A 26,155-nucleotide genomic window follows, 5' to 3' on the forward strand; every position below is an offset into this window, starting at 1 on the left:
GTTCTTATTTGCATACATTTAACAAAATGATTTGTTTTTCTAGTAATGGTGGCCATATTTAATGGTAAAAGAAGCGTAATTTGTGTAAACTTGAATGGCCATTTAAGCAGGATGATCTCTGTAATATTTGGGTAAATCCAGCAGAGTGCTTTTTGTTAATAAATTTTTGTTTGTTTTTAGTAACAACAGATATATTTCATGGCCAATTAGCTTCAGTATCACTTGTAAAAATTTAAAATCATTTCTTGCCAGGATGACTTCTCACAAATTTAGACAAATTCTTTGGAGCCGCTTCTAGGAATTCATTTAAAGCATTTTCCATATTTAGTGGAGACCATAACCTGAGATGCACATCATGGACACAATGGAAGCTAATCAATATTTTCAATGCTGACAAAAAATATACTACTAACCAAAACATCAATGTACACAATGCTGTCATGTGCTGTTGCCCAGGATAACAACCATTTATGACATTTTTTGTTTTTCAAGATGGTCCCTGTGGCAGCCCTATTGTACGCCTGAGTGGAACCATTTTCATTCATGCCTAAACAGACCTGATAATGAATGTGTATAAAAAACTTCCTGTAAATCCTAGCAATAACAAATGTTGTAATGGATAGGTGGTTGTCACATGACTTGACAAAATGCTCTTCTTATCTAGTACCCTTACAAAAGAAATCCATGTATATAAAGTCACAAATCTTACTTACTGAGCACTTTCACTGAAATGCTTTGAAATTCCCATGCAAAAGTCTTGTCATACTTGGCATTGAAGTCATAGATCGTCTCATCTGCTTTGCTGATGTTAAAGATAATCAATCCCGCACTGGTGATGGCATACTTGTTCCCACCTACAATCATATGGAAAAGGTAGTAAATACTAAGATTATATTGTATGGTCTCAATTGTGCCAACTGTATTGACCAACTTAAAAATTTTAAATCAAGAAATGTAGATCGACCATATTTAAAACAAATTTAATTTTGATAAAACAAATGTAACAAGTCTAATCTAAGTGTCAATATGTAAAGATGACAGTTTTCAACAATTTTCCAGCTTTCTACTTAATCCCCATAAGATTATATGTATTGCTATAAATGATACATGTATTAAAATGTATCTTGAATACTGTTCAAAGAAACAAAAGTCATTATGTCAATGAAACAAAGGCTTGATCTCAGCTTTACCGAAGTTTATATTCTCAATAATGAACATGACCTTGACAACAACTCTGATGCCTATTACAATTATATTATCTTTCGTGATCTACAATAACAATATATAATGGTAGTCAACAATAAAGCTTTAAAATGACCCAGATGTCCTTGACCTTGTCCTGCATATTAGCCAACTTCCCTTCTCCTGGACTTTTATTGTTTAGTACACTATATGGCTCATTCATGAGCACATATGGTAATCATCAGAAATTGCATATGTTGCTGTGTGCTTTCAATAGTATCCATATGAAACATGCCTGTGTGCTTACCAGAGTATAAATATGAAGTCTTTGTGTTTGCAAGAGTATAAATCTGAAACAAGTCTGTGTGCTTACAAAAGTATCCACATGAAACACATCTGGTGCTTTCATGAGAATACATATTAAACAAGTCTGTATGTTTACAAAAGTATCCATTTGAAACAAGTCTGTGTGCTTATGAGAATCCATATGAAACAAGTCTATGTGCTTACAAGAGTATCCATCTGAAACAAGTCTTTACTTACATGAGTATCCATACAAAACAAATTTGTGTGCTTACAAGAGTATCCATCTGAATCAAGTATGTGTGCTTACAAGCTTATCCATATAAAACAAGTTTGTGTGCTTACAAGAAACAAGTCTGTGAACTTACAAGAGTATAACTATGAAACAAGTCTAACATCCTGATCCATGTTATCTAGCATTAAAACTTCATTTTACGCCAGTTAATGTACATTATCCATTATACATAGGCATGTCAGGGATCATTTCCAACAGCAGGAACAACAACTTTGCATTTAGTGCAGTTCATTTAGAATTAATGTGAAATTACAAGAAAATATGGATTAGTTTTTGCAACTGGCTATTTCCATCAGATGCAGTAAATGATTTCTTTTTCATATATGTGCATACAGATCTATTTGGTGGATATTACTTATAAAAGACTGATCAGCAGGCATGTTGAACACTGGAGATGGGAGAAACAGAAAAAGGCTAAAATATACAAGCAGAGAAAAGAAAAGAAATAAAAAAACAAACAGTACAAGTCTTCAAAACATAAGTGATGTTTAACTGGCATGACTTGCTAATTTGATTATCGAAAGAATGACAAGTCCAGTGTGCTATTTTGTCAATAATGTCATAAATATCCTTTAGGTATTCCAAGGCATTTTTAATATTAATTAAGGGGCAAAAACAAGACATATGAAGAGATACAGCTTGTTTTCCTGAAAACCGTGGTGCTAAACTTATTTATGTACATCAATTAGAAGAGATAATACAAAACAAAACAGGCATATTGGACTTGTTTGTTTTGTGCACTTCTACAAAATCGTGCCCGACAACCGACTCGGAGATAACATAATTAAACCAGTGTTTCATGTATTTAAAATAAAACACAATATAAATTACAACCACTTACCCTAGTAACATAAATAAATAGATACTCTAGTAGGGAAAGTACATAATGTGCAAGCTGAACAACTTCAATTTTGCCAACAAACCTCATTCTTCATCAACCACTTTTTGAGAAAATGCTTCGGAAGGTCACATTGCAAGGCAAGCAGTAACATTAGCTTTGAAGATTCATTTAACTACTTAATTAAAGGTCAAGATCACTACATATATCACACTCAATTGTTTTCAAGGCCACACTGTTAATGCTTCAAAATATAATAGGTCACAATCTTTAAAAAGGTCACATTCTCACTGTGGGCCATGAATTGCATCAATGTGCCAGACTACAAAGAAAATGAACACAACTTTTACAATTTTAAAGCTACATGGGCAAATTACATTTCAAACTTTTTGACTTTTTAAGTACTATCCAAAAACAACTACCTGCATCCCAGCAGAGGTAAAATTTAAAAAGAGGTAAAGAATAAAAAGACATTAAACTGACATACATGTAAAACAGACATAACTACACATATTAATCCTTAGACACAAGTGAAAAGACAAACAGCAAATCATCAAAGTTTTAAAAAACACAAAAACAAAATGATTAAAAGAAAGACAAAAAGGAGAACAAAAACCTAACAAAACTGAAATGCATTTAGCATATACTGCATCATAACTCTTTTGGAGATCTTAATGTTCGGGGCACACCACACTCTTCCAACACTTGACGCTGATGAGACATGAAATCCCCACTTGAAACTGTAAGAGGCATCTATTTCTGCAACATCATCATCAATCAAAGGCCACTTAAAATAGTAATTTCGCCCTTTCGATTTCTCCATAACCTTCAAAGCTTTTTTCTTTTTTTATGCAGAGATGACCTGTCCCAAGTAAAATTTGTTGTCACATTGATTACCAAAGTGGAAAATACTATCTTCATCATTAAGTTTTTCAAAACATGTGCTGAGCAATCTTCATCCAATCTTCGCCTGTTCAACACTTTTGTCTTTGCCTCCAAAGTGTGCTCTTGACACATTAACCCTTGGTGCCACGTTTGTGCGTCAGGAGGTAGTGCTCTACTTCCAAGCTCTGATGTGTCAGTGTCATTTAAGAGACACATTAATGTGTGCTATTACAGAAAAGTTGTAGCTCTACAAGGATAACATATAATCTGGGCTTTCTACTCACATTACAAAATACAGAGGGAAAAACATTTTTTTTGAGACCCAATTTTTTTTACACCAAAAATTTGCCTGCAGTCAGAATCAGATTTTGTGTCTGTATTTTAGACTGTTTGGCCTCAGTTCTAAGGCAGACTGGTCTAAACTGCACACAGACAGATCAAGCTTTGCAAAAGAACTCTAACTTGTACCCTTCTGCACAAGCATGAGCAAAATTGTCAATGAAAAATTACATTTCTAACACAAATAGGCATCGGGTTGCATACTTTTGGGGATGTATTCAGAAGCAGCCCCCAAAATGTGTTTCCTACTCGTATTTCAGGCAAAAATGACAAAAATCTCGGGGGGGGGGGGGTCATGAATTATTCTGTTGATAATCTCTTCATTAGACCCATTTATTGTTAATGTGTTATTCCAAGAATAACTAAGGTAGTAAATATCTGCTTTGACTGCAAAAACCAGGCAGTCAAGAGTCTGTTAACATTGGATAAATTCATACAAGGCCCACCATATTTGGATATCTCTGCAAAAATGTCTGGATTTTTTTCTTTGCTACCTTGGCTTCTTTCTCCTTTTTAATCCTTTCATTTTCAATCATTTTTTCCCGATAACTTTAAGCACGACGATATTTTCTCGTTTCTTATCATGGTGTTGTCTAGAGGCCTGAGCTTTTTTCCCCCTTATTTCATGATTTTTGCAGCATCATCACATGTTTAGTGTTCAGCCAGCCAATAGTACTGTTCAGTTTCAACAACTGAACAGTAGACAGTAGAATGGTGATGGAGAGAACAATGGTGCCATTTTCCAATGTCAATCACTGAAAGCACTGATAATGGTCAACTGTTTTCTTTTGGTCTTCTGGCTGTTGTTGTGGGCTTTAATGCCATTTTTCAGCACATGATAGGCTATACATGGCGACCAGTATTAATGGTGGAGGAAGAACGCAGGAAAACCCCGGAAAGAACTACCAACCCAAAAGAAGCTACTGGCAAACTTTCTCACATACCCACATTGGCTGAATCCGAGACTCGAACCATCGCAAACAGAGGTGAGATGGCAGTGATCTGTAACAGAGGGTGCTTTAGACCACTTGGGGCCCATTTTTGGTCTTCTGGAAGATCTTTTCCAAAACAAACACCAGGCAAAACATCTGAGAGCTGTTTTTTGGCAACCCTCACTGTCTTGAAACAGAGTGACTTTAAAGCATCCACGACAATACTACCATGATGGAAAGCAGTAAAGAACTTCTTGAAAAACTCATCTTGGGTATCAAACTCTTTTAAAAAAAAGATAAAAGATCACAACTAAACCCTGGTGTAGGATAAACAGAAAATGTATCCAAATGATTAACCATCTTCTGAACAAACTTTAAAAATCATGGTATTTCCCTTATCTGTTGACAAGCTTCCAGTATGGGCCAGTCACTTGATAATAAAACAGCCTGCAAAATACTTAACATGGCTGGGTCTTGTAAATCAGCTTCAATGCTCTGAATTTTAAAAATTCTGTGAGTTAAAAAAACTTAAAAATTCTATCCTTGGGAAAGCAAACAGCTGCGGCTCCTTCAAAAAAATCTGTTGCTCCTGTAACTGGGAATCAAACTTTTGGGGACTCCCTCCTCTTCCAAAAACACAAGCCATTCTTGGCGAGGACTCTTCTTGTCATCTCCCCTTGGTCCTAGGAGATCACAGGCTAGGCAACTTATTCTTGTGGAAGTGCTCTCGGATGTAGAAAAGCGCAAGAACTTGGGCTCTGAATCATGTTCAAGGGGGTCTTATTTCTTTTTTTGAGACAGCAGCTTCTGAAGTCTTTAAAGTGGTTTCACAATGATAATTAACGCCAAGTAACAAATGAGCATTGCAATAAAGATACTGCCAGAATGACTCAGTTATCTGCCTTCAAGCTTCATCAAGTTTCTGTCCAAATGATTTCATTTTACCTGCCCTATTGCTCACTGTTGAGGTCAGTTTTTCCATCAAGTTCTTAAAAAGCTGATTACAGTCCTCATTGCCCTGAGAATAAATATCACTAAGTTCTTGCAAAAGATCTAGACTAACATCTACTATAGTTCTGGCATCCTTTGTCAACACGGAAAAATCCAAGATTTATAGACTCTCCAGTTGAAAGGGTAACTTGATGACCAACAAGCTTATTTTGCAACCTTGTTGTTCCTTCCATCTGAAGGTAAAGTACAAGAATTTTCACTTATTTTCTCAGCAGCCTGATATTTGTTGATGCAATGTGCCTCAACTAAAATGTTTAAAACAGACTGTGTGCTGGGTAGGTCCTTTAAACTAACAGGACTATGAAAAAGATGGCAAGAAACTGCACCGATTCCTTTACATCATTTGTTTGCAGCACTTTAAACCGACGAAATGACAGTCTTGCAAATGTCATTTTCTTCTGGTTTGTTAATGCTTCAATCATTATAATCGCATGACCTTTCTAGCTCTCTTTTTAGGACTGTCAACCTTTTCTTTCATGTCAGTGTTTGTATGCTTAACTGTGTCTTTCTTTTCTCTTAATTTTTCCTCAGATATTTTCAATAATTTTATTTGTTCTTTTAGAGAATGTATCTGATCCTGGAGTTGTTTGATTGTAGTGTCTTTGTTAGCATTTTTTCAGAACCTGTCAACTTTAGCATAAAACCGTTGGTGTCTTCTATGAAAGTCTTTTTTGTCTTTTAAGCGCTTGACAAAAATATTATCTGCTTAAGATCCGATTCCACTGCATGCTTTTGTTTCTTGATCTTTGCAATGTCCTTCTGCAAGGCAGTGATTTGTCACTCATGAGCAGACATTTTTGTCCAAAAGAGTAAATTTCTTGTGTAAGCTGATTGATAGTCAGATTCTGGCCATCATCAATGTATTCTCTAAATGGTCAATCTTTTCTGATGGAATGGGCAAGGCTCTGGTTTTGCTGACAGCTGTGTAGAGGAAATGATCTTAGTAGATTCCAGTTCAACAATAGATTTAGGAACAGTGCTCTGAAGGGAAGATCTATCAAACTAGAGAGAAAAATGGATGACCTGTTTTTCCTTTAAAATATTGACAGAAGTGCAAAAAAGTTGTATCTAAAAAAAGTAATTTAATTGGATGATGATATAGTCTTATATTTGTTATTTACACTGTTAAAACTGGCTTTCAATTCTCAATTCGTAGGTATATAATATGTTGATAGGTGCAAAGCACCATCCAATGCAAAAAGGGTACTATATTTTTCCAACCGATAAAATGCTAACCACATGATTTTTTTCCTAAACACATATTTTACAAACATCAATTACAAAGTTCATAATTAACAAAGATAAACACAAACTATCCCAATTAGAAGAAGAAAGAACATATTTTAATGTCATGTAAACTTTTTATGGATCTGACAGAAATAAATTTAAAGTAGGATTAAGAAAACCAGTGTTTTTCCATGTTTAGACAGCTGAACTGAGGAAGTTTGGAATACCTATATCTATCAATATCCAACTCCAAATCAGCCCTAGTTGTTGGCTGAAAAGTTGGATTTGAGAGAATCATTGAAATTTCGTGATAAAAGTTGGAAACTGTGTGTAGAGCGTAAAATGTCATAACAAACACATACAGTGTACAGAGTATGGAAACAAATTAGAAATTTTAATGAACAAAATGGCATTAGAAACAGTGTTGAGCATGAAAAGGCATTACAACAGCATTAAGCATGAAAAGGCATTAAAACTGAGTTAACCCTTTCATCATATGGACCCGTTTTCCGTTCCAGGGGAAATCAGTCCATACACACTATGGACCGCTCTACCAGTATGGGGCAGTGTTCTTCTCTAACGTTACAGTACCTGACTATATAAATTTTGGGGTACCTCTAATAACTTCCTACTTGTAATGTAGATATTATATTTGGATTATCTCATGAGTTTAGCTTGTATACAACTAGAAATATCGAACAAAGTAGGCACTTTTAATGAGTTTTCCAAGTGGTGAAATTTGTATCCAAAATGGCGGAGTTCGAAGAAAGATCAGATGAGAGTGAAAAGTCAGATTCTGAATTATCATAGGATTTTACCAATTTCGACCATATAAAGTTGGATGAAAATGAGAGAAGGCGTCTGGAGAGGCAACGAAATGCGTTTGTGGGTGACAGTGATGGCGATGAAGAGGACTTTCAAGGTTTTGAATCAGAGGAAGTGTGCACTCCACGTAATTTTGTTTGGACGAAGTTGAAAAACCAAAGAGATTTGTTTCAGTTTTCTGAGAGAGTTGGACCCACCCAAGTGTTAGATGGCTCCAGGAAAGCTTTGGAATATTTTCAAATATTCTAATCAGATGAAGTTTTTGGAAACATTGTCCGTCTAACCAATTTGAATGCGACAATCAAACGTGCCAGAGGTGATACAGGTGTCTGGACAGATCTCACCTTGGATGAAATCAAGGCATTTTATGGAATTTTAATTTCTACCTGTCAAATACCTGAAAGAAAGACTTATGTTGCTACTGGAATTATTCACGAGTACATCTAGGGTCAATTGAACAAGTTTTGGGAACTTTCTAAGTTTTCTAAGAGGTAAATAGATAATTACTTGTATTTTGCCAGTTGTATTACCTGTTTCCACCTGTATTTTAACAGTTGTAATAGATATGCACATTTTAGTCAATTAGTCATAAAATTTGATTTTTAACCTTGATTTTGACACTTAATCCGCCAGAAATCTTTAAAATTGGCAAAGTTATGTTATTTCAAAATCCACAAGTCATTTTGCTTTACAACTCCAAAGTTACTTAGTGTTGAGGACTCTATGCTCCCAAAGTTACTTAGTAATGAAAGGATTAAGCACGAAAAGGCATTAAAACAGTGTGCAGAGCTTGAAAAGGCATTAAAACAGTGTGCAGAGCATGAAAAAGCATTAAAACAGTGTGCAGAGCATGAAAAATCATTAAAACTGTGCAGAACATGAAAAAGCATTAAAACAGTATGCAGAGCTTGAAAAGGTATTAAAACTGCAGAGCATGAAAAAGCATTAAAACACTGTACAGAGCATGAAAAGGCATTAAAACAGTGTGCAGAGCATAAAAAGGCATTAAAACTGTGCAGAGCATGAAAAATCATTAAAACAGTGTGCAGAGCATGAAAAAGCATTCAAAGTGAGTTAAGTACGAAAAGGCATTAAACTGCAGAGCTTGAAAAGGCATTAAAACTGTGTGCAGAGCTTGAAAAGGGGGGCCCCGAGTGGCACTCTCCATTATAGATCACTGCCATCTCACCTGTCTGCGTGGGTTCGAATCTAGGATTCGGCCAATGTGGGTATGTAAGAAAGCTTGCCAGTAGCTTCTTGTGGGTCGGTGGTTCTTCCCTAGGTCTTCCTGGGTTCTTCCTCCACCATTAATACTGGCCGCCATGTATAACCTATTGTGTGCTGAAAAATGGCATTAAACCTGACAACAACAAAAGCTTGAAAAGGCATTAAAACAGTAAGCAGAACATGAAAAAGCATTAAAACTGTGCACAGAGCTTGAAAAGGCATTAAAACTGGGGGTAGAGCATGAAAAAGTATTAAAACGGTGTGCAGAGCATGAAAAAGCATTAAAACGGTGTGCAGAGCAAGAAAAAGCATTAAAACGGTGTGCAGAGCATGAAAAAGCATTAAAACTGTGTGCAGAGCTTAAAAAGGCATTAAAACAGTGTGCAGAGCTTGAAAAGGCATTAAAACGGTGTGCAGAGCATGAAAAAGCATTAAAACTGTGCAGAGCTTAAAAAAGGATTAAAACAGTGTGCAGAGCATGAAAAGGGCATTAAAACTGTGTGCAGAACATGAAAAAGCATTAAAACGGTGTGCAGAGCATGAAAAGGCATTAAAACAGCATTGAGCATTAAAAAGCATTCAAACTGAGTTAAGCACGAAAAGGCATTAAAACAGTGTGCAGAGCTTGAAAAGGCATTAAAACAGTTAAGCATGAAAAGGCTTTAAAAGGTTGCAGAGCATAAAAAGGCATTAAAAACTGTTGAGCATAAAAAAGCATTAAAAACATAGTGTTGAGCATGAAACGGCATTAGAAACATAGTGTTGAGCATGAAAAGGCATTAAAAACAAATATATGGCAATAAAATGAATACACATGGCAATAAAAAGAATACGGGAAGAGCAAACCTTCCTGGTCACTACCCCTGCAAGTGACTAGATGAAACCTTTGTAAAGCCCCAGTAAGAATGTATATCATAATTACAAGGAATTTCAACACAGCTTTATAAATAACAGGTATACAAATTTGCTTTTATTAAACAATTTGTGAAGGAGGGAGGATGAATGGATGGATACAAGGATGCTGAGACAATCTTGCAAATAAAGAGACAAGATATAAATATACATCTTTATCAGTACAAAGGAAGCAAAATAGAGTAAAAGCCATAATTACCTGCTTGAATTTGGAATGACTGGTCTTTCCTCTTCCAATATGTAGTCAGATCTATACCTCCAGCAGAAGCTGAGCATGACACTGTTGCCTGAGTATTACCACTGATAATCTTTTGCTCCAATGGACAGTTAGAAAAGGTGATACCCCCTGTCAAACAAGAAAAGTAGACTTGGTTTGCTGCCTCATTGAAATTTAAATGTAGCTTAACAACATCTTCAATGCTGAAGGCCTCAAATATTGGAATTTAGGATAGGCCAGGCAAAAAAATAACCAAAGTAATTAAGCATACTTTACTGTCACCAAATACTATTTAAAAAAACCTCCTTGCCAATGCAGTTCAAAGTTATGAATTTTATTGGCCATTTTAACAAACACTTATCATGACCAACAGAACAAATGCTGTTATCCAGGATAAAAATTAACAAGACTGATAAATACCATCAGAATACATGATATTGCCCAGGATTAACATATATCATCGATGCACATCAGAACAAATGTTGTTGTGAAGGATAACATATACCAATGATGCCCATCAGAACAAGTGCTGTTGTGAAGGATAACATATACCAATTATGCCCATCAGAACAAGTGATGTTGTGAAGGATAACATATACCAATTATGCCCATCAGAACAAGTGCTGTTGTGAAGGACAACATATACCAATGATGCCCATCAGAACAAGTGCTGTTTTGAAGGATAACATATACCAATGATGCACATCAGAACAAGTGCTGTTGTGAAGGATAACATATACCAACGATGCACATCAGAACAAATGTTGTTGTGAAGGATAACATATACCAATTATGCCCATCAGAACAAGTGCTGTTGTGAAGGATAACATATACCAATGATGCCCATCAGAACAAGTGCTGTTGTGAAGGATAACATATACCAATTATGCCAATCAGAACTAGTGATGTTGTGAAGGATAACATATACCAATGATGCCCATCAGAACAAGTGCTGTTGTGAAGGATAACATATACCAATTATGCCCATCAGAACAAGTGATGTTGTGAAGGATAACATATACCAATTATGCCAATCAGAACAAGTGATGTTGTGAAGGATAACATATATCAATTATGCCCATCAGAACAAGTGCTGTTGTGAAGGATAACATATACCAATTATGCCCATCTGAACAAGTGCTGTTGCCCAGGATATATATACGAACCATTTTCATTTATTACCAAAATGGACATCATTAGAAGTCTTCTGGTGAAAGCACAATGTTACGAGTCTATGCTCTTAAAATAAGCAACCGAAAAGAGTGAAGACAACAAGCTTTGCAAAATTTAACAAATAATTTATTTTCTTTGAATGCAAAGTGAAAAATGAGAAAAATAGAACTTACAATATTGTGAATCACATCCAAAATTAATCCAAGAATTAAAGACACAAGTCCTAGTAATAAAAAGTCCTGAATAAAACTTTGTTCAAGTCCGAAGAGAACCAAAAATTGAAGGCGATGACATGTCTGTAATGGTCTGTGAAGTATTGATGTGTCAACAGTCTCTTGCTGAATCACAGAAATATTATTCCAGGTTTTAATTCAGTATAAATTCCAATTAATGTCTTTATCCAAGAATTTTGTCAGAGCACTTTTGTATTTCCAGAGAAAATAATCACCTGAATTCAATACTTTGAAGAAAAAACAATTCAGCCCAAACTGAATACAACATAATACAACTTAAAGTGCTAGATATTAAAGCATGACTGGTAAAATCCTCACAATCACAAGATAATATAGGTCTCTGCTTGACCCCAGTTCACAAATTAGCATTTTCTAAAAACAACCATTACCTAATGGAAAAAACCTAGAATTATTTAATGAGCCTTGTTTACTTATAGCACAATAGCCTATAAAATTCACTTTGGAACAAAAAAAACCTGACCCAAATTAGCAACAGGGGATGATTTTTTCATAATTATAAAATATACAAAAATGGAATGTTTTCTGCATAATTTGAGTGTGCAGATTTCAAAAATGAGCCCATCTTTATGATATCTTTTCAAATAAATTCACATGAAGCATTCAAACACATGTACCATCCACCATTTTTAATACTGGTCTTTGGCAATTTTTGAAAATTCTTGACCTCATGTTATTTCAAGCTAAAATTTGCATATTTCTTACATATATTTTATATAGAAATGTTTTGTGAACATTCAGCTTTAAGAATAAATCGACTTTTTATATGTTCGAGGTAAATGAGAAGCCCTCCTGTGCCTTTTTATCACCCCCCAAAAAACTTTTTTGCGTGAAATACTATATTTTTGAGTCATACACAAGTTGAAATTATATGTTGCTTTTAAAATGGAATATTTTCTGCTTAATTTGAGTGTGCAGATTTCAAAAATGAACCCATCTTTGATATCTTTTCAAATAAATTCACAGGAAGCTTTCAAACACATGTACCATCCACCATTTTTAATACTGGTCTTTAGCAATTTTTGAAAATTCTTGACGTCATGTTATTTCAAGCTGAAATTTGCATATTTCTTACATATATTTTATATAGAAATGTTTTGTGAACATTCAGCTTTAAGAATAAATTGACTTTTTATATGTTTGAGGTAATTCAGAAGCCCTCCTGTGCCTTTTTATCACCCCCCCCCAACATTTTTGCATGAAATACTATATTTCTGAGTCATACACAAGTTGAAATTATATGTTGCTTTTAAAATGGAATATTTTCTGCTTAATTTGAGTGTGCAGATTTCAAAAATGAACCCATCTGTATGATATCTTTTCAAATAAATATCACAGGGAGCTTTCAAACACATGAACCGTCCACCATTTTTAATATTGGTCTTTGGTCACTTTTTGAAAATTCTTGACTTCATGTTACTTCATGCTGAAAGTTGCGTATTTTTGTACATATGGTTATATATAAATGTGTTGTGAACATTTAGCTTCAAGAATAAATTCACTTTTTCTATGTTCCAGGTACTTCTGAAGACTTTCTGTGCCTTTTTATCACACGCTCCCTAACATGTTTGCATGAAATAGCATAATCACGAGTTATACCAAGTGGAAATTGTATGTTACTCTTAAAACCAATAGTGCATATTCATTACAGCGTTCTTGTACATATATACATTTATCTGAAATCACAATTTAGTAAATAACAATTGCTATTTTAGAATTTAGTTATCATAAGATATATTTGGTCAGTTTTCAAATTTATAAAATAAAATCAATGACAAAAGGTTTTCCACTAAGTTTTCATTACAGTAAGTCATGACTTCTATAGTGTCAACTTAGAATGGTGCAACATTAAATTCTGGATGTCCTAAATCTGCAATATTTTCGTAATAATTCTGACCAATATTACATAGTTCATGAAGTAAAGACAATTGTGGTATCAGAGATAGAGAAGAAACTGGCACTGAGTTGGTTCTCAAGAAATATTTATGATTATGTATTTGTTTAAATGGAGAAATACTACAGATCGATTCTCTATTCCTTGGCTTATGATGACAATATGCATACTGATATTCACAAAAACTGGCATGACAATTTTAAATGAATTTTTTTTCATTCTTCAAATTTCTGAAAAATAGTTAACTTTTACCTCTTTTCCATCTCTACTAAACATGAACATTTTAATTTTAATACCAGTATCTCTAGATAAGAATCGTACGTAGAACAGATGACCAGACACTGATATTATCTCAGTGATCACAATCACATACATATTATCAATACATCTAGTATCACTGAGTCAGTGAGTGATACTCCCGTCGAGTCTCTAACCTCGAAAATATATTACACAACAAAAGTTGTACAAATATTTTGTAATAAGTTTGGTATAATGAATGACAGTACATCTGTATAATCAGATTCCTATACGTCTGTATAATCCGATTCCTTGCTATAAACGTCTGCCTTTTCATACAATCAAGTTTACGTGTGTTTTTGAACACAAATTATGTCATATTGTTGTCATTGTTTACATTTTGTACGTACCCATGTGCCGGGAAGAGTTACCGTTCTTGCTGGCATGGGTGACCTTTGAAAAAGACGTAATTTGTGGGTTTTCCGCAAATATTCGCACACATTTTATCATTATTCTCATAAAAAGAACGCCAAAGTATTTAAAAAATAGGTGTAGGTGAGCGTATATGTTCGTTTATTTAGTTTCTCAGCATTTTGAAAATTTCGTTTTTAGTTTTTTCTCACTGAATAAGTTGTAGAATTGGCCCAGTGTCATATATGCTAAATATAAATATTTGACCTTTCAACCATGAATACATGGTTGGATGTAATGTCGGCTTTTTACATATTAAAGCGGAGAAAGTACCGGGTGTAATGAGGTTGACATTTTGAGAAAACGTTAATCTTGATCGCCAGTGCCCTCTAGCGGCGTCCCCTGTTGCTACCCAAATCAACAGGTTTACCTGAATATTAATTTGGGTGAAGGAGACCAGAAACCAATGGAAATATAGAATAATAATAAAAGTACTATAGAAGAAAACATCATCTGCGACTGTAATGCCAATATTTAAATATTGGCATATTTTCTAAGAGCTGAATTTCCATGACCTCATATTCAAAATTTGTGCCTATTCGGTTACTTTTGAGATGTGACCTCTTAGTAGCTACTCCAGCATCCCAAGTGGGAGTTGCCAGAGTAAAAGACAATGCCATTTTGGGTTGCTTATGGGTGTTAATAGCACATTAAGAAAAGCCTGTGGCCAATATATTTTTTTTCTTCTCCCAAAGATAAAGACATTAAGAAAGTATGGATACATTATTACAAGTGAGTCGATTTCAAAGCAATACCATACAGCACTCTGTGCTCATTACATTTCTCAAAGGAATGTTACGAGAGGGATCCTTAACCCTTTACCTCATGCAAGCGCCTTTGGATGCCTCTACTCCATTCACATGGAAGCACCTTTAGACACCTCTATTCCATTCGCATGGAAGCGCCTTTTGACGCCTCTATTCCATTCGCATGGAAGCACCTTTTGACGCCTGCTGTAAACATCGGCCATTTTTAGCGGGTTTTCCGAGCACCACCTTTGAGGAAAACCCCCTATTAGATACCTCATTCATTGCTGTGAATGCCCTTTATGTCAGATCACGTGGTCGCTGTTTAAGCTCTGGTCGAAATCTGCTATTTAAAGTAACTGGGTCATATTCTCCACTCTCCAAAATGGAGGTCACGGATTTCGTTCAGTACTTTTCACAATTAGAATCACAACTATGAAAGCTTCAATAACTTAGGCAAAGGCTCTGATATTGAAGTAAGTAGCAGTTACTTTTTATAAATTATCAAATTCAGATGACTTAGTGATGTAGACGCAGACAAATAACTTGTAAATTTCAACTATGAGAAATGGCAGCTATGGTTGGTGACTTAGCTTCACTGACTTGACGGTGAACAAGTTCTTTCAAGATTTTAAAGCACATAAAAAATTCTTCCGTGAAAAATAATTACACAGCCATAATGATTGGACTTTACTCTTAAATTTTTCCATACATAATAGATGTGTACCAAAATTGAAGTTCAAGAGGGCATTTGTGGTAGTCATATTGGGAGGTCAGATTGGCACCATTTTCAGTTACAACTATCAATGAAAACTACATGCAGATATACCATTCATTCAAAAGCAGTGATATGAATCTTTCAAGATGGCCAGTGTCAGCTATATCGAACATCTGAGCAGTACCACTTTATTTATGACCAAGTAGACATTAACAAGACTTTTATTAAAAATAAACATTGATACAATCATGTACTAAGAAAGAGTAGCAATATCGCAATAAGACCAGCCAGACTTATAGTCGTCTGGTGAAAGCCCCATGTCAGTATGACCTTTTTGTTCATGCGAGGCAGCAAAAATCAAGTTTTCAAAATGGCTAACATGGTTACCAAACTGAACTTGAGCTCTGTACTATTTTTCAGTAAAGGACCACCCTGATATCTTAACAAGACTTTTAGTGAAAACCCAATGCTGATAAGATCATTCATTCAGGAAGAGTGGTAGGAACAAGATTTATATGACAGACACTATGACTGCTATACTGGATAAAGGAACAGCACCTTTTACATTTGGACCATCAATAGGATGAGAAAGCTTCATGGCAATCACCCAAATAGGATGTCAGACAATCCAGCAAGTTCTTATATAACAAGCTGGCAACACGGCTCATGACCAAGAGAACATGTTGTTGCCCAGAACAACAATGATTATGAGATAACAAACACCTATTATAACCATCAAGACAATTAATTTTGCCCAGGATAACAATGTTCATGACCATCAAATCATGTGTTTTGCCAAGGATAACACTGATTATAACCAGTAAAAAATGTTTTTGCCCAGGATAACACCAACTATAACCAGTAAAACATTTTTGCCCAGGATAACACTGTTCATGACCATCAGAACACATGCCATGCAGGATAACAAACAGTGATCACCACCATCAAATCATGATTTTGCCAATGAGAACAATGTTCATGACTATCAAAATATATGCTGTTCCCAAGGTTAAGAAAATATTCAAGACAATCAGAAGTCATGCTGTTAAACAATCTGGGGACTAAGTGTATATGACAATATGTAGGGAAAGCATAAACTGGATCTCCTACTGCAAAAGGAAAAGACAAGAATTTTGCAGTAGTGGAATTCAACGTTTTTTCAAACTGGATCCAAGCCAAGTAAAATCAGATATTCAAATTAGCCACTGTGGTGGCCATATTAATATAAGATCAGCACTATTTTCATTTAGGGCAAACTAGATATAAAAATCTTTCGGTGAAAACATTGGTCAATATGACCATCAATTAAGGAGTAGCAATAATAAGATATTCAAGGTCACAGCCATAATGGCATATTGGCCATTAGCTTTGCATCATTTTAATTCAAAACCATTTCACTGAGCTGGCTTTTATAACGACACATTTAGCCATTTCACTAAGCTGGTTTTTGTAATTACACAGTTAGCCATTTCACTAAGTTGGCTTATGTAATTACACAAATAGCCTTTTCACTAAGTTGGCTTATGTAATTACACAGTTAGCCATTTCACTGAGTTAGCTTAAGTAATTACACAATTAGCCATTTCACTGAGTTGGCTTATATAAATATACAATTAGCCATTTCATTGAGTTGGCATACATAATTACACAATTAGCCATTTCACTGAGCTGGCTTTTGTAACTAGACAATTAGCCATTTCACTGAGTTGGCTTATGTAATTACACAATTAGCCATTTCACTAAGCTGCCTTATGTAATTACACAATTAGCCATTTCACTGAGTTGGCTTATCTAATTACACAATCAACCATTTCATTAAGCTTGATTTTGTAACTACACCATTAGCCATTTCACTGAGCTGGCTTATGCAGCATTTCAGAAACAGAATGGTTGTACATGTAAGCTCAAAAACTGTCTTTAAGAAATCAGAATCTGAGATGACGACTGGTTTTAAATGAGAAACTTTCAAACACTGAGACTGTACCATGTATTTCAAGAAAACATCTTATACTTACTGTATGTTGTTATTTTAAAAGTCTCATTACGGGGTTGTCCATTGATCATGGCTGTACAAGTATACAGGCCTGCATCAAGTTCACGTACTGGCATGAAATTTAAAGAAATAGAAGACGTGCCATCTCTGGATGCAAATAACCTGAAAGAAAATGAAATGATCAAGTTCATTTTAAGTTCAAATATACTGATAACTTGGTGGGTTCATGTCATGATAACTAAGACTGGGTCAAATAGATGAAAATATATTATGTGGAGAGTGTTTAGAACAAGACAATTCTGAATGGTTTTCAATCAATACCAACACTGCTTTTAATGTTTTATCTAAGCATGGCACTTGTCGGGTACAAAAATGGTACTAACAGCTGATTCTCTTGGCACTCAACATTAAGAGGTTAGTGTTAGGACTGGTCGGCCTGGTGTCAGGATAATGTGACTGGGTGGGACATCATGCTACATGTCTGCAGCATGATGCCCCAGTGCTAGACATCAAACTATCACACTGCAAACATCAAAGCGATATGACTAAAAAATTGTTAAAGCTACGTTAAAAATCTAAATCACACACACACACACACGTCAGGGATTTTTCTGGGCTTGCATTGTGGCCTCCATATTCCCCGTGCCAAAATGCTCCATTTACCTAACCTGACTTTTAAAAAAAATTCCCAATGAAAATTTTCAAAATATTTAATGCAGTTTCACTAGAAAATGGCTATTGTGAGGAAAGCAAGGAATGATAAAAGCCAATGCAACCTATGCAATTTTTTAAAATGTTCCAGAATTTTGTCACTGTTATGGGGTTCATACAGATCTGGAGAGCTGAAATTCAGTGAATTTTCAATAACCAGTTTCCAATGACTGCTCATGGTTTCAAGTGTTCTGGTTCAGTTTCTAATTTAAATACAAGAAACAATCTGTTAGAGTCCTATTGAAATCAAAATCTTTAAAAGATGTTGCATCTAGTTTTATACACGTTAATCTGTCGATTTTTCTGAGCTTAATCTGTTCCTCACCAGTGTTTGAATAGTGCTGAGATGCCCCAGCATAGTTTTTGAATAGTGCTGAGATGCCCCTGTATAGTGTTTAAATAGTGCTGAGATGCCCCTGCATAGTGTTTGAATAGTGCTGAGATGCCCCTGCATAGTGTTTGCATATTGCTGAGATGCCCCTGCATAGTGTTTGAATATTGCTGTGATGCCCCTGCATAGTGTTTGAATAGTGCTGAGATGCCCCTGCATAGTGTTTGAATAGTGCTGAGATGCCCCTGCATAGTTTTTGAATAGTGATGAGATGCCCCTGCATATACATAACTATCTTAATCAGCATGTCCAAGCTTGGAAACTGTTCCTTATTTTTTCACTGCTCAAAGTTAATGTCTTTTGGATACGTTGGCTCCAAAATAAGATTAGCTCTGCTTAAGTCTCTCTTGCTATACGACTACTGTGCCAAATTTCCTGTCTGTTCAATAAATGCTGTATTATGATTTTGAATCCATTAATGCCATAGTTTCTTCTTCAGAAAGTGGTATTTTGATCAAACATCCTAATTTTATTTTTTGATTATTTCTTAAGGTTATCTGAATCCTTACAAGATTATATGTAGCTATGCTCAAGGTCTTATGAAGATCTGTTATTTTTTAATTTACCCTCATTATTACATATTTAAGTTTTGTTTTTTCCCCCATTCCAAGATATTGCGCCAAAAGCTGATTAAAAAATGCAATCAAAAATAGCATGTAGTCACAATTTTCCAGACTTTCGGAAATTGCAAACATGTCAAAATATAACACTTTTTAAGGTACCCTAAATTAAAAAATGTGTGATATCCCTACATTTCTTCAAGCAAATTAAGACAGAGAAAACATATATTCCCCGTTTTTCCTATCTATAATCTACTGTCTTGGGAATATTACTGCAGCCCTGTGTTCGATGTCTTAGGCAATATTACTGTGATCAGTCAGAAGAACGGAGTCTTAAAGAGGCAAAGGCGATGGATTGCTGCATCATTTGACAAAGGCTTGCCTTATCACACCTATGTGTTACAGCTTAGTCCTAAGATAAGAGGGAAGCCCACAGGGTGAATGAAGCTCGTTCTCATCCACATCCACATTGACAGACAGCACGAGGGACATTGTCTGCTAAGTTTGATTGGATTGGTTCACAGCGATGTCCAATCGGAATTGAGACAGAGGGTGTGATTACAATGCAGGCTGAATTATAACTTTTATAACTCGTAAACGAAGTTAGATTCACCTGGTAAGATTGCTTAGCAATAGGGTTACTCAGAAAGAGTCACTCATAATTTGGTGGCAGAACCTAGAGGTAGATTCTAAGGAAAGAAAAGCTTCAAAATGGAAGCTTTATAGGGGACACAGAACTGCGGGTTTGATTGAGTCCCGAGTCTTCGAAACTTGGAGACAGAAAAATAAATAAAAGTAAATAAAATACTTTAAAACACTTCTCAAGAATAAGGAGGAGTTAAGTCCATAGATTGGTGCTAATAACTGTCATCAAATGAACTGTCCAGAAGTTTACAGACCTTTCTGAACATTTGCAAAATGTAAGGCAACTACGAGATTTGGAGTAAAATGTAGCCAGGACACAAAAATGATGGATCCAATAAACAATGAGAAAATAAAAACTTTTACCCTTCTGCACGAGTGAAACTGGCAAAACAAATGTATTTTCTACACAACTAGACATCTGGCTAAACTAATATCTCTTGGAAGTCGACATATTTGGATGTATTCAGAAGTGACCCACAAAATATGCTTCCTACTCCCATTTCTGGTGAAAATGAGAAGTCTTCAGGGATTAATGAATTAATGTGGTATAGATGCACACACACTTTGGCACAAAAATGCTTCCTCATGAGTTAAAATTGAATTTAAGCCAGTACAATGGGAAATATAGGCCACTGTCACGAAATGGTATAAATCCCTTTATTTTTATTAAATACATGTACTTAGATTTCATTATTTTGTGTAAAAAGATACTCGAGGGTGATTGATGTATATTATGCAATATTTTGAAACAGTGAGTTCAGTTCATCCTATTCCGCACATGCGAAGTGCTTTCAAGGGGAAAAACCAAATACTTCCAGCAATGAGACGATGTATTTCTGCATTATCTGTGTATAAATGCCTCACAGTAAGACTAAATCTACACATTACAGAACGTCTTGTCAGTGAACAGTCTACTTAAAGGACCTGCACATCTTCAGCTGTTGAGGCGAGTTATTTTTTTAAATTCTTGTGTATAAATTATAACTACTGTACTACTACATTTATTTTTGTGTATTTTCTATGTAGCTTCGACTTACGTAGTATAATGCAAATATTTTCTATTCTTGTTTGTGACTAAGTAAAATATTTACATTAGCAATAAAATAGCATTTATTACATAAAGGTTTAGTACAATAAGATTCTTATCAGACATAGGTAGGTTCACTTCTGAACCTCTTTATTGCTTTGTAATGTTGTTATACTGATAATGTAATTTCTATAGCTTACCGTATATAACGTCATTAAGTGTTATCGTATGTGCCCGTGTCATTCTTAGTACACAGTGTTAGATTTTATTTCAGCTGATCGGAGTCGACGTGGTACCAGCTGTAGAGCTAATCATTTAAGTTGACCATAGCAGCTGTAGAGCTGAGTGAACAGTGTTGCTGGTCGAGTAGCAGGTGATCGGCATTACTGATCTGATGGATGGGCACTGATTGCTTGATTGACCAAGGAATTGAATGGTGGGTGGTGACTCAGTGTGACCCTGCTATAACATAGTAGTTGGGAGCCATAGAACCCGACCTCCTTTTAGATCGAAGCATGTTATAAGCAACTAGGTCAGTTAGCTGCCGATGATAATGCATGTACCCCCCCCAAAAAATGCAGGAGATTGGAGGTGTAGGTAATAAATGCGAACGGTAAAATACGTGCTTCATTGGCACAGTTACCATCTTAAATTGATGCATATTAAATGAGAAATACACCTGTAGTGAAAACAGAGAAGACATATATAATAGTTTATTTAGAGGACCTTGAATTGGTACATTTACGTGAATCCTGTTTATATAAACATGTATAGCATAAATAGAATATCAACACCGTGTACTCACCCACGAACCTCATCATATACATTGAATCCACAATACAAGTGATTCCATCAAAAATATGCACACACAGCTTTAAAATATTCAATAATTTTGTCACAGGTCATATTGGTCTGAATTCAGCAGAAAAAACAGCACAATCATGTAATGAATGACGAAGCACATTTACTTTTCAGTACATACCAAGTCGGTAAATGTTAGTTTGCATTTTAAGCTACAGCTGGTAGCGTTTGTAAGCAAGAACTTTTTCTCTACAAAAAAGAAACTTTCACGGCACAGCTGACATGTTCCAGTCATGTTGGAAAATGCAAAAATCCATCAGATTCCATCACTTTTATTTAAGTTTGGTACTGACTTCCTTTGAAGAAAAGTTCTTTGTTTTTATTGAAAGACCATAGTCAGCTTTCTCTGATGAAGGGTGCATGCATTATTGAAGTCACAGCTAAAGGACAGCTTTGGAGAACCAAACAAATGCCCATTTCTTATTGTGATGGCAACATCAAATAATTGTTCTGCATGATTGAGACTGATTTTTTTTTCCATTTGCTGAGTACGTTTTTAGATTAATCAGTGCTTCAAAGGTAATCTGTTTCCTTTGTAATTTCAGCAAACTATTTTATCTGGATACATTTTTAAAAAGGAACTGGCCATCGTTTGGACTATTCTAGTTAATGTCCCTCCATGCCTATTGAATAAGACAGTAAGAAAAGCTGTATTTTTTTTCTTCATTTGTGGTAGCAGCGTGATGCTGCCTTCCACGCATGTGTCTGAAAATTAACAAAGGGTCAATGGAAGATAGATACGCAGGTGTTCTGGTCTGATGACAGGGATTATTACAGAAAATGTGAATGTTCTGAAGGATTTCATTCTGAGTGAAAAGAATTTTACTTACCATATACATACAAATGTCAGTCTTTGTAAATATATTAGTTACTAGCAAGCGGCCAATAAATTGATGAAAGATAGATTACAAGAAAATGCCTCATCTGCTTGATTTCCTTTACCAGAAATCTCAACAACAAAAAAGCAGATATCTCACAACATACAGTACTCATGCTAGATGTCAAGATAAGCGGATTATGACACAACAATGCACTGTTTAGATGGTTTGTCAATATGGACAAAGAATTTGTTTATGTAACAATAGATAAATCTCAGTGCATTTTATATCCAGTTTGCGGCCTCTGAATTTCTGCACTCCATACCAATGGTTGCATATAAAAGTTTAAACAACCATAATGTCGCCAATAAAAAAATCACCACGTGGTACATTTTGCCGCCAATAAGGAAAAACAATCCAAGTTTGCGACACTGGCAAAGACCTAAGCGATCCCAGATTAAACTTATTATGTGTTATTTTTCGTATTTTAAGAAGAAAAAAAACCCACTTTTTTGTGTACAAGAAAAATACATATAAAATTTCAGAAGCCATGCCATAATCATCTTGCATTATTCGTACACAATCTCTTCCCCAAAATGATAACAAACTTTTTACAATAATATAAATGTAATCCAAAATGCCTCATCTAAATTTACTATAATTACCAGTTAATGCCACTGTCCACAAATATTACTGAGCACTTTGTAATTCCAGGAAGAATATTTTTAAATAAATAACTCTACTCCAAATAAAATACCAAACACAACAACAAGACTGATTCTACCTAAAGATATTAAAATAAAAAACTTCTGAATAAACAACATTATAAAGACTTCCACTTGACCTAGATCACAATTAGCATTTTCTGGAAATACTATGACTTAATAGAATGTTCCATTCTAGAACAATGTTACTAAAAAATAAAATACAGAATGTGGTAAATATCAGGTAGACTAGGTATTTTTATGGGTTAATCCCAATAACCATGACACAGACCCAAATAAAGAATTACTTCTATTGATAATGATCCTAATATTTAACCCACACTCATACATAAATTACTGAATATGTACAATTAGTTTCCTAAAATAAGAACATCAACAGTTTCTCTATTCAAGAAGAAAGTCCAAAACACAATTAAATAAAACTCACAATGATGGAGAAATAAACACTAAATATACATAAAAGCTGTGTATATAGCATCTTAATATAGTTTGTTTTAATAGCACATTTAATCACTGATCATATCATGCTGAGGAAACAGGAGCTATGTGCCGAACCTGGTTGGTTTTTAAAGGTATCAAACCCATTTTATGTCACTTGCTTAGGCTTGAATAAACAGTAACACAAGAAAGAGTGAAAACAACAAGCTTTGAAAAATACAATAATTTATTTCCCTGGAAAAAGTCTGGTTTTATAGAATCAAATCCAAAAATGATACAACAATAATCAGAGAATTATTTTTAGTAGTCCTAATAACAAAATGTTCAAATGATTTCACATTCAAATCCCAACGAAGAATCCAAGATGGAAGACGATGACGTATGCTACAATCTGTAGTGTTGAAGTCTACAGTTCCTTGTAGAAATAAGAATTATCACTCCGGTTGCTGATAGCTGAATAATTTTTTTGATAAAAAACTGTCCTTGTTCCAAAATATTATATTCCAGAAAAATAACAGAAATTAATCCTTTTGAATCCAAGTAATTTTAAATAACTCCAAACAGCACAACATACAACAAACAGTTTAATGGCCCAACTTCTACTGATTAATTCTCCAAAACATGGGTTATATAGGCTTTCCAAAACATAAACACGGGTCACGTGATCATCTTCTATAAGTTTATAGAAGCAAGTACTTGTTACAGCTGATGTTTACCCATTGTGACCCTGAGGAAAACCAATATTTTTACTCTAAGAAATAAAAAATATAAAAAGTTTTTTTAAATCTTAAAGACAACGTCTTTCATGACCTTGGAAACAACCAATCATTTTAAAATAAAATAGAACTTGTTTATGAAGGTTGCTATAAATTCTGAAACAAGGTCAGGATTTAGATCAACACCTGGTTTTATAAACTAACAGTCAAGGTCAAACTATTTTCTAATAAAAATATCATCTCTAGTGAAAAAATTTACATTACAATATCATATAATGAAAAATATAAAAAATTAAAACTGACAAACAATTAAATTGAAATAAATATATATTAAATCAAATATACATAACAACCCAGGATATTTTGCTTATGGCAAAGACATTATTATAGCTCTTTAACTGATACAGAAAACACATCTTCATAAGCATCCACTTGAATGTAACTTACCTTTGTGAAGAATTTGGTTGTCCCTGAAAAGGAACATATTGTCCATTTGGATCATACCACTTCAGACTGTAGTCAGTGCCCACAGCTGGCTCTGTTACTTCACATTTAAGATAACCATTTTTTGTCTCCTCTTGCTCATCTTTTCCTGTAATTCGTATGACGCTTGTTGCAATAACTGTTCCATCTGAAAATACAAAGACATAACTAGACATGTAGTTTGTTTCAAGTAAAGAACAAGTTTGATACAGCATCAGAAAATGTCAAGGCCATCAGGCTGGGACTTGTATTAAATGAGTTCTTTCTCCAACTTGGAACAAAGCGCTTACATGGTTTTGCATTTATTACATATTCCTTTTTCATTCACATATTCTTTTCAACGTTTTTCATGCATACATTTAGAAAATTGAATTAGGTATTTGGCTTTTTGTTTCAAGATATTTTACAACCCTCAGAAAAATCCCCATCATCATAAACTGGGCTAGGCATAGATAGACAATACTGTGTAGCTGCATCATTGGTCTGTCTGCAATACAAATACGGCTTTTTACCCTTTAGCTTTGAATTTTATAACATATTAACAGATTTAAGCTCCCATCATAGGCAAGTGGATTTCTTTGTCATATTTCAAATGGAACATAGATTTTAGAGCTGTAAGTTACCCTTTTTCGTACACCCTTCCTACTGAATACACACCCATGCCAAGCAAATTTCAGGCAAATTTGAAAGACTGACATTAAAGGAGACTAGAAATCAAAATTTTCCTTTTACGTATATAATTCTCTACAGATTTTAATTTGACTGTCATGTTTATAAATTAAATATCGTAAGCGGGTAGTGATTTTATTCCATGGATGATACCACGATTCCGTAAATTGCCGAGTTTTTCCGAGTTTTGATGAGACGACAGATCACGTGGTACCGTGACGCAATACTAGCCAGTCCTCGAATACAAACATAAACATTGGTGAGCGAGGCAGATGGAATGAGACCACATTTGGGTTGCACATTCAAAACTTGAATCTGCAGTCTGATATAATAGTTTATGTACTGTACTGGTCAGTGCTAAAAGAAAATTTTTAGGCACAGGCCCCGGGCTGGTGACTTAAATAAACTCAAGCCCTGACTGAAATTCCGCAAGCC

The 26,155-nt window shown here is 34.9% G+C and overlaps 1 protein-coding gene across 5 annotated transcripts in view; it reads right to left on the bottom strand.

The window, feature by feature from the left end:
• Positions 1 to 26,155, bottom strand: part of LOC149793042 (neural cell adhesion molecule 2-like) — a 166,735-nt gene that overhangs the window by 112,083 nt on the left and 28,497 nt on the right. For all 5 annotated transcript variants that reach the window (XR_016422704.1, XR_016422703.1, XM_089966936.1 and 2 more), the window contains exons 2-5: positions 25,016 to 25,199; positions 17,699 to 17,838; positions 10,176 to 10,322; positions 714 to 854 (exon numbers count right to left, since the gene is read on the bottom strand). Coding sequence is in view for 3 of the 5 variants with exons in the window: in XM_089966936.1 (XP_089823062.1) it covers positions 714 to 854; positions 10,176 to 10,322; positions 17,699 to 17,838; positions 25,016 to 25,199 (612 nt within the window). In the remaining 2 variants the exon portion in view is untranslated. The remainder of the gene's footprint in view (positions 1 to 713; positions 855 to 10,175; positions 10,323 to 17,698; positions 17,839 to 25,015; positions 25,200 to 26,155) is intronic.

Source organism: Sinohyriopsis cumingii, chromosome 8 (genome assembly GCF_028554795.1).
Source record: "Sinohyriopsis cumingii isolate HCF-2022 chromosome 8, ASM2855479v2, whole genome shotgun sequence".
In the NCBI taxonomy this organism is placed as follows: Eukaryota; Metazoa; Mollusca; class Bivalvia; order Unionida; family Unionidae; genus Sinohyriopsis; species Sinohyriopsis cumingii.